Genomic DNA, 10087 nt, shown 5'->3' with positions numbered 1-10087 from the left:
GTGATGGCTCATATTTTTTCTTTTATTGTCGAATCGAATTGCCTTGATAAATTATGAAATTAAAACTGAGCGATTTACAAGTAACTTTCGACTAACAATTCGTAATATCAAATCAAAAATTAATATCACAGCTTGCTTTGTCGGTTTTTGTGGTTGAATTTTTAGCCCTTTTTGTTATAAGTGTGGTCATCAAAAAGCGGCCAAACGAGTTGTCCTATATCTGAGGGTGGCGGCTGGTAAGGGTGGTCTGGGGTGGATGGAGCCACGAGAGACACCCGGCACGAGCACCTTGGATAAAAGCGTAGGGATTTCCCTCACCTTGCGTGCGGCCGGCATCTGCTTTATTGCGCGTGGTTCAACAGAACTCAGAATTGGTAAAACGTTGCTCACAAGACAGTCGCAAATCGCTTTTAACAATTGCTGCCATTACTAAGGCTAAGGCCAAAAAAAATGGTGTCCCTATATTTTATAGTTCTTCTTAATTACAAAATTACGGAAAATCGATTAATTTTTCAATTATTTAAATTGACGCTCATAAAAAAATCAATTTTTGAAAAAAAATATCAATTAAAAGGCAAAATTCTGACCCATTTTGACAACATTACGATTTTACGTTCCGGAGATATTGACAAGAAGGCAGAATAAGTTAATGGCGCCCATTGACATGTAAAGATCTTTTAGAGATTGTTTATTTATTGGCTTCGTAATATTTTTTGTTGGTACGACCCAAGTTCTTGGGCCACCATATTTTTTTTTCGAGCTCTCTAGTTAAAAAACACGGATGATGTGAACCTTGCACCTGTTCGGTTTTACCAATATTACCTCCATTGAACCGGTCCAATCGCGAGGCAGTGGAGTACATCTGTCGTTAAACAGCTGCCGAATTGATTGCAGCGATGGAGCGGCACATTCGACCGATTTGGCCTCGCTTAACCGAAGCCCATCTCGATATTCCCATGACGCACCATCCAGATTGTGTACCGCTTTCGGCACGCATCTTTTCAGCGGGGCTTCGTACACGCGTGGCCAACAATAACGACCAAATATTTAATTTTTGTACGTTTGGTTTGTTCAAAAGTAAATTAACCTCACTTAACGATTAGTTATTACCTTAACATATTGATTGATTTAGCGTATCAAAAACTGCATTCGGCAACAAATTTTCGTTATCCTATTTCATACTAAATAGGGCAAAATTAACCAGGCCCAAATTTTATCTAACCAAATCGGAGAGTGCCAATTTTTGATGTAGAGATGTACCATATTATTATTATTTTTAATTTACTAAAAAATAAATGTAAATGAACAAGTCAAATACCTATTTTGTTGGGAATATTAATATGACAGAATCAAATAAGAATCATAATGAAGGCTTATTTATCTTTTAATACCTTAACCAGCGACGCGAAACGAGTTTTCCAATAGGAAAACCACGACCGTTTCTTCCTGCCAGCTGTGTACATTCGCCCTCTGGCACATGTGTGTTACGAACCAGCGGAGCACATGCCTAACTTGGTCAAATGAAGTTCAATTTTCGAGGCGATAATACGACAAAATACTTCTGGTTCGATGCGATAGCATCGCACAATTAAGATGACGTCGGTTTAATTTTACTTTTGGCGTTTTTTTGGTTGCCGAAATCAAATTTGTGAAGTGCAGATTCGTAGTGAGTTCGGTAAAGATGAAGATTAACCGAGGAGGCGACAATAACAGGGAACGTAGGGGAGGTCATAAAAGAGTAATCAAACACCCCAATAGGGTACGTATAAAAATATTTAGACCCTGGCAAATATTATTTCCTTACAGTAAATTGTAATTAATGGATAAAAGTGAATTAATGGCTAACCGATAACATAAATAGTCTGTTACGTATTTATGCAGTCTTTAAGTAGAGTTTTATTTGTTTGTAAATAATATTTGCAGCAATGCAATAAAAATGTATTAAGTAAATAATGGTGAATTTAACGCCTTTTATACGTAAAAACAAAGGTGTTGCATTTTACGAAATTTTAAAATAACAGAGGAATCATTCTTTAATGCTACGCTACTTAGTTAAATAACACCCTGTATAGTAAAAACCAATCAAGTGGGGTGGGCATCGCATAACGTGGGCGGTTCCAAAACCACCGTCAAGGGACGTACGGTGATCTTTCGGAATTCCTGAACAAGCAAAAGAATGTATATCATGGTACAACCTGCGCATATCCACTCTGTGTTGGTACTAATTTGATGGATATCAAATCCACCGTCCTCTTTTGTCCACTTTGTCACATCGTCACCTAAAAAAATTACCGGGCTATGAAAAACTGACCGTTTATGTGGCAACACTGCACCAATAAGTTAGGATAGGCTTTGTAATTGTTGACAATTTTGTGCGCATGCGCCAAGTTTTGGTATGTTTTTCAGACACTTTCCCAATTTTCAGTTTAACTAACTCGAAAAAGTAATTTATAGCCACATATCTGATAGAAGCAGTGAATTTTTAATTAATACACACTTAATGCTTACTTAATACTTGACATGAAAGGTGTTATCCTAACATCTCTATTTCTGCTTTACTTCCTCTTTGAGGACATTCTTGACGCTATCGTCGTAATTGTACACAATTATGAGTTTGTACCGTAGGATATACTATTCATGTACCATCAATCAATATTTCATTTAATTTTATTATTAATAGAGTTGATAATGTTTTTTGCCCAGCGATAATTGCAAAAAGTTCATTTAAAACATATTTAGAAATAAAATAAACCTTACCTACATCATCAGGATCGAAATTCGGCGTTTCTTTTTTAGGCAAAATAACAAATACTTAATAATAAATTTTGTTCGGTAACACTAAATAACAATAACATAAATAATAATTAAATTATTTGTTCTTTCGTTTATTCATTGTCCTAGGTTTCTTGTCTGACATAAAAAAAATATATGGGCTGCATAACCACCATCGTTTCCTCTAAGGCTTACCTTTAAATTCGGCGTAGGCCATGAAACCCGTTATCGTGAACACCAAGAAGGTTACGAACGAAACCAGTGACAAAATGATCCGGAATAACGTCAACTTCCTTTGGCCTATTACGGGCGAGATTTTGATGTACAAAAGCGTCTGCGAAAATTAATTTTTGCTTTAAAAAAAAGTAGGGTTCGATTAGAGTTACCTGCAAGGAACAATACACCGAGCCGCAACCAAAGGTAAGTATGGCGCCTATCCAGTGCACGACGAAGACATTGGTTTCTTGGAAATTGGCTACCACGCTTATCCCAAACGCGGCCAATATGCCGACAAAGAGGCCTATTTCGTTAATGTTGAGCTGTTCGTCGATGTGATGTTTCTCGAATATTTCCTTCACTTGACGGAATTTTATGTACATTACGAACCCGACTAAAAAAAACGGCACTTTTATATAACTTCAATCATTATGGACTAGCTGAGTTGTTTAAAGTTAAGAACATTGTTTTGGGTTACTGAAAAACGATTTTTTTTTTGCGGTAATATTAACATTGAAGTTAAGTTGTTAAATTGTTGTGTTATTATTAATGTTGTGTGTCGTTATTATCCAACGAGCAAGGATTTTTACAATTTTATTAAAAAAAAGGATAAAAGTGCGCTTTTAAACATAACTTTTTTTATAAAAAGAAAACAAAAAACAAATGCTCATGGAGATCAATCTAAACAATCAAGAAACATTCACAGTCTTTATGGAAGCCATATCATCCTAATCGTTCTCATTAACAAAAATAAATGTTTTGAACACTTTTTTTTGTAATAACGTAAGGATAAGCCGTTTAAAAAGCCTACTGATAATTTGTTAGCCAATTTAGGAGCTTTACATGAAAATGCCGTGTGCACTAGTCACATTCGATCAAAATGTTTTAAATAACATCTGGCAATTGTAGAGTGTTATCGATCATTATTTAGTTCTCAGAACGACGACATATTTCATTGTATTTTTAAAATTGTTTCGGTTAAGTGACTGGTCAATTGACACAAAAAAAATTGACCGGTCAACTTCACACACATCACACTACTCTATATCAAATTAATTCATTATAAATTTTATATGATTTTTGACATAGTGTGCCTGTTTTAGTGAGAGTAAAAAGCAGTTGGTTATCGTCAACGTAATTGTTAAGAGGGACTTGTTTCAAAACAGAAGGAAAATCAGAACAGAGGGTCCAATATCTCGCCTAGGATTACACTCTGTGCAAGAATTGATTAATTTAGTGGACTTATCTTGAAACATTTGCTGTAATCTGGCAGAATAAGACTAAAATTTTCAGAAGTGGGATCGCATTTAATGCACATATTTATTATGTTTGTCAGGGGATTAATTATAAGATCTGATGCAATAATAATCACTTTTTTGGATAGATTGTCATACCCAGTACCATTAGTTTTTATAGAAGTGAAACATTTTTTAATATCAGCCCGGTTAACGTAATTAAAACTCATTATGGCACTTATACTTATAACATTAATACGTAACATTAATTACCCATAGGCATGTAAGTAAATTGCCATGTTTACATGTGATTTTGGTAAAAGAAAAAAGTTAAACATTTAAAAACTTTGTATATCGATTAATTAATCGAGTACAATAGCAGTCTACTCAACAGCGGACAACTGAAAAAAAAATTAAAAACAAAATTAACAAATACGCCTAATTTTCATTGACATGAAAGCAAAATAAAGGTAAAATCGCGAAAATAGATTCACACCGCTGTTACATTCTGCCATGGGTAGGAAATGCTAAACTTATCCGTAACTGTTCATTAAATTCGTAAAAATGAAAAATTTTATTGTTACTGTTATATGTTTGTCGAGATCCCGGATATTTTGAGGCTTCCCGATTATTTCTACTTGAATCCGGCCCTGCACCGACCCGTAATGTTCGATATCTGCAGTGCTTATCCGTTTTGTCTACTTACCAAGAACGGATATTATATTTAGGAGCTGTCCAAATATGCAGCTTTCAGGAGGGTATGTTCCCGTATCGCTTATATAAGGCAAAGTGTAATTTACATGATCGGTATATATTGCCGATAAATAAAATCTGAAAAAAGGACTTTCATTATAGGTATATGTGCGCATATACATAGCGAAAGATATTTTAGTTTAGTTGATATACAGGGTGTTTCAAAACAAATGCAAAAATAGTATATTATGCAACAAGTGCGGTAAACGGCGGTAAAAAAGTCTACCGAACGTGTTACCTACTATACTTTTTCTACGACCGTTAGCTTTTGAGTACATCTTCGCAAAACGACACGAGTACATTCACTGACATGACCGACCGTCAGAATTGACAAACGTCAAAATTCAAAGCGTGGGAAATATCTCCGAAAACATCCGATTGCTCCCAAATCCGTGCGGTAAAATCCCGGAAATTCCGAAGTGGCTCGGATTCATGGGAAACGAAACTGACGTGGTAAAGTAACGCTTCCCGTACGCTAGATCGGTGGGTAATTAGGTATTTTACAAACGGGAGTAGAAAAACATTTTTTCTTTAAATTTAGTTACGGAAAATTAAAAAAAAAAAGCTGTGCAGAAAGTGTTTTTCTACGCCCTTCTGTAAAATACCTAATTATAGACCGATCTACCGCGCAGAAAGTGTCACTTTACCGCGTGAGTTTCTTGTTCCGTGAATCCGGAGCAATGGGAGCAATCGGATGTTTTCGTAGATATTCGTGTTGTTTTGCAAAAATGTACAAAAAAACTAACGATTGGTAAACTTTTTAAGTCACTCCGCTCGTGTCAAATATACTCGTTACTCAAATGCCGTTTACCACACTTGTTGCATAATATACTATTTTACATTAATACTAATACTTTATTATTCTATCTATTTTGTAATAAAAACATTATTTTTCAGAGATATTTGTAGCGCGATATCTCTCTCTGTACTACGCTATATTTTGAATCCCCGTAATTTTTTGAATTTGATTAGAAAGACTCTGTATACCTATATCATTTTCTTAAGCAATTCTCCGTAAAATTGCATTATGTGACATTAATTTACCAAATTTTACATTTGGAATATTAGGAAGCAAGTATTTTATTGTGGTTATGGTTATTTTATTTCTTGGTTACTCGTTGAGATCGATAGCATACCAGGTGTTTAATGTGTTATTTCTTGAGTAACTTCAAGACAAAAACTTTACACAAGTGCATAGTATGGTCGATTTGGTTTTAATTTCGGAATGGTGTTTCCGGTCGTCTCTAGCCAATTTTTTGGCAAAAAAAAATGCCCGCCACTGACTTATGTTTCGTGTTTTTTTTTTGTAATTAAACAACTAAACAATTGCTTGTCTCTTTAATTTTCTTCATATCTTCTGTTATTTAATGATAAATGTTTTATAATAAAAAAATCGTAGTTGCGGCTTTAAAATCTTTTTGTGTGCTTTTCATTTTTTATCTTGAAATCGAATATAATAATTAAAATCCGCTTTGAAATCATTCGAAGCGTCTGAATTTTGGTAGCTTGGTACTTAAGAAACACCCCGTATAATTTTTTTAAGGAAGCAAGCGGTCGGAACAACTACAAAAATTGCAATACGTACGTTATCGATGTCGTAACGGCGGTTAAAACAAAAATCGCAACGGGCAAGCAGGCCGGCAGAAACATTTTGCCGATGAAACGCTGAGAAACGGACACAGTAATTTCAATACGATCGCGAATTCATTTTTCCGTGCATAAAAACGTCAAGTTGGCCGTGTCCCGTAATACATGAACCACAGAATACCGCGACGTCGACGAAATTGTACGATTGCCGTATAATTTTCATTTTCAAATTGCTAGTCTGGCGCGATGCGTCACATAAACTTTGACCAGAATCAAAATTCCGAAGGTGACTGGTTATATTTTAAGACGGCCACCTTGAAAATTTAATATACGATGTCGGTTATATGTTTTAACTTTAAATTATTATTATTTAATAAAAACGGATATTTTTGTTAAATTAGTCTGGCGGAAAAATAATTTTCACGCGAGAAATGAAGCGGCTTAAAATCTCTTATAATGATTTTTGCTGCCAAACTAATCGTTTTTTATTGTTATTTACTTTAATCCTTTTACTTACTTACTTTTTACTATTTAGTTACTTTTTGCGTTTCTATATTGTTATACACGGTTTGCTTTTTTTAGATATACAAGGTGTTCAAAACAAATGCGAAAAACTTGTTTATAATAAAAGGTAGTTTGTTATATAAACGTTGGGTCAAATGCCAATCATTTTTTATCTTAAAAACGAAAATATATAGAACTAAAAAATATTACGGAAGTATTACTATTATAAAAAACACGCATATATTTATATTTTTTTAAAATGAGTGGAGGGGATTGAATTAGATTGCCCCTATCATGTTAAACAAAAACTTATGCAATGGAAAAAATAAATTTCCATAGTCGGCTCGATTAGAATTTTTTTTTTCGCCGTAATTTTAAATTTAAGAAAAAAACATCTCATGGCGAAAATAAAATTATAAGAATTTCAATATGGGCATCGAAGCGGTCACCGATAAAGCCCACCTCTTGCTATGCAGCGATTTTCATATGTACGATTTAAAAATGGGTCCCACATTTAAACTGAAATGTGCTGGAATACACCATCATGCGTGTAAACAGGGGACATTTTCTAGCAAGGGACGTAATTACTTCCTCCCTTAGAAAACGAAAATAGGGCTCAGCAGTTAATCTTAAATGTTAATCTTAAACGACAAAGTGAAATTGATGTCTATATTCCGTTATTGGCAAACTTTTTAAGTCGCTCGTTTATTAAACACTCGCGCCGTTGGTGCCAAATAATATTGTGGCTCAAATATCGTTTACCACACTTGTTGCATAGTGTACTATTAAAAACATGAACATTACTTTGATATGTTTCTTCATTATGGCTTCCATGGTAACTAAGTAACTTTGTCGCTCGGCGAATGAACCCTCTGTACGTGGTGTGGCTATAACCATTGTTCTTTTAATATCCTCCATACAGTTCATGCTCATCTCCGATTGCCTTGAAGAAACTCCAAGTAACTTTCCCGTTATGCATTGTTTTAGATTTTATTTAGAAACAGTAAGTATTATGAAAACATTGGAGGAGACAAAAGTTTCTAAATAAAACATAAAATAAAAAAAATATATTTTTTTATACATTTCCATAAGTTTTCCTCAAATTTAGTTCAGAAGCATTATTTTATTATAATTCAACCCCCTCCACTCATTAAAAAAAAGTGCAGAAGATGCGGTTTTATATTCGTTATATTGGTTCTATCTATTTTCGTTTTTAAAATAAAAACATCAATTTTTCTGCACATTTTTAGCACGACATCTTTATTATGCTTGGTTTTTGATCCAATGTTTATATAAAAAACTACTCCTTATTATTAGATGAGTTTTTCGTAATTATTATTTTTATTATAATGAAGATCATAATTTTTATATTTGTACACTGTAAATTATAATCGTTTCAACAAACGACCGGATGATATCCCGGAATATATTGTCGTCATATATATATATATACATATATATATATATATATATATATATATATATATATATATATATATATATATATATATATATATATATATATATATATATATATATATATATATATATATATATATATATATATATATATATTCTCACGTATTGATTCACGGATGGAAAAATGTGACGCGCTCCGAAAACACTTCGAACACTGTTTTCGGAGCACGAGCATTGAAGATGCCAAGTGAGATTTTGGCGAAACGTCTGCAGGATTCTAGTCGGAGTTCAACAAGCGAACGGATGATATCCCGGAATATAGTGTCATCATATATATATATATATATATATATATATATATATATATATATATATATATATATATATATATATATATATATATATATATATATATATATATATATATATTTAATGTTTAATATTCTTCAAAAGTATTGTGACTTTGTAAAGGAAGAGTTGAAAAATGTCTTGACAATATGTGACAACGGTCCTTTCGTCCGTATTTTATTTATTTTTGGGAGATTTTTTGGTGCTAACTAAACACAAAAAATATATTTATAATATTGGGTAAGAAAAGTCGCCATTGCCTACTTGGATTCCATAACAACTAAAGTTCTGTTGTCTATTGTGTAGCTATTTGTTCCTAAGTTTACAACAACAACAAATTCGCATGCAAGCTGGAAATTTAAAATAGCAGCTAAATTTACATTAGTTTCGTCCTAAAAAAATCCATTCAAGGTTAATGGATTTAATAGGTATGGAGATAAAATTATACACATTTATCATTAACCGTTGTATTTTATGACGATTGTTCATTATTGAATTTTTTCTTTTTAATAAAAAATTAAGTACACTGAAAAACTGTTTTCCGAAAAACGTAGTCGGTACCTAAAATCGTATAGGTTGACTAAAGTTAATTTTGTGCTTTTTGGGTTATTTATTATTAAGAGTGTAAACTATTTTATCAACAGTCAATAAATTTGCTCTCGTTTGAAAGGCACTTTTTTTAACAAAAATCTGGTTGGTAACATATATCTGATATCTGATTATCGATTGTTACGTTTCTCTCAAATTTCTCAAATGCTAATTTAGTTAGGTGGATTAGTGGGATTTTTTCAATAAGCGTTTTCAAATAAAATTAAAATAAAAAATCAAAATCAAAATAAATTAACTATATTAACTATATCAATTCTCGTACTTCCTCTCCTGGTCATAATAATATTATTTCTTTGACTAACAAACCGAAAAGTTTCAACTGATTTCAGGGCCGCAACCAAGACCACGTGACCGAAATGTTGAAGCTCTGTCTTCAGAAGATCTGCGAGCTCCAGGCCGAGATGCAGGATGAATCGGAGATCCAACACGACCCCGAAGCAGCAGGCTACGCCGCTTGCGTTGTCGAAACGTTGAGGTTTCTTTCGACGCAAGGGTTGCCGTCCGATCATCCCATAGTTAAAGCCCTCACTGAGAAATTGTCCGGAAACGGCGACTAAATAAGTTTGGTTCCATCTAAAACAGTAATTTTTCATCCACCTCGAATATTTTAGGTTTAAGTTTTCTTTTTGCTATTAGACGTTTCA

At 33.3% G+C, this 10087-nt stretch overlaps 2 protein-coding genes across 2 annotated transcripts; one reads left to right on the top strand and one right to left on the bottom strand.

Moving 5' to 3' along the window:
* Nucleotides 1-1334: 1334 nt before the first annotated feature.
* Nucleotides 1335-10000, top strand: LOC132699759 (uncharacterized). The gene is made up of 2 exons (XM_060666641.1): nucleotides 1335-1759; nucleotides 9773-10000. The coding sequence occupies exons 1-2, from the start codon at nucleotides 1682-1684 to the stop codon at nucleotides 9998-10000; spliced, it is 306 nt and encodes a 101-aa protein (XP_060522624.1). The 5' UTR covers nucleotides 1335-1681.
* Nucleotides 1756-6775, bottom strand: LOC132699758 (DNA damage-regulated autophagy modulator protein 2-like). Its single transcript, XM_060666640.1, has 5 exons — nucleotides 6562-6775; nucleotides 4930-5054; nucleotides 3159-3382; nucleotides 2968-3106; nucleotides 1756-2279 (listed from the first exon to the last, which is right to left on the bottom strand). The coding sequence occupies exons 1-5, from the start codon at nucleotides 6624-6626 to the stop codon at nucleotides 2083-2085; spliced, it is 750 nt and encodes a 249-aa protein (XP_060522623.1). The 5' UTR covers nucleotides 6627-6775; the 3' UTR covers nucleotides 1756-2082.
* Nucleotides 10001-10087: the final 87 nt, after the last annotated feature.

This window comes from Cylas formicarius, unplaced genomic scaffold (assembly GCF_029955315.1).
Source record: "Cylas formicarius isolate icCylForm1 unplaced genomic scaffold, icCylForm1.1 PGA_scaffold_3__17_contigs__length_32017465, whole genome shotgun sequence".
Taxonomy (NCBI): domain Eukaryota; kingdom Metazoa; phylum Arthropoda; class Insecta; order Coleoptera; family Brentidae; genus Cylas; species Cylas formicarius.
Note: the sequence above shows the minus strand (reverse complement) of the source record. Positions and strands in the feature narration are given on the sequence as shown.

Coding starts and splice junctions, on each gene's coding strand:
- LOC132699759 (XM_060666641.1), top strand. CDS start 1,682: ATGAAGATTAACCGAGGAGGCGACAATAACAGGGAACGTAGGGGAGGT. Junction 1,760..9,772: donor TAATCAAACACCCCAATAGG/GTACGTATAAAA, acceptor AACTGATTTCAG/GGCCGCAACCAAGACCACGT.
- LOC132699758 (XM_060666640.1), bottom strand. CDS start 6,626: ATGTTTCTGCCGGCCTGCTTGCCCGTTGCGATTTTTGTTTTAACCGCC. Junction 3,107..3,158: donor CGGTGTATTGTTCCTTGCAG/GTAACTCTAATC, acceptor TAATTTTCGCAG/ACGCTTTTGTACATCAAAAT. Junction 2,280..2,967: donor GGCCTACGCCGAATTTAAAG/GTAAGCCTTAGA, acceptor TAATTTTTTTAG/GTGACGATGTGACAAAGTGG.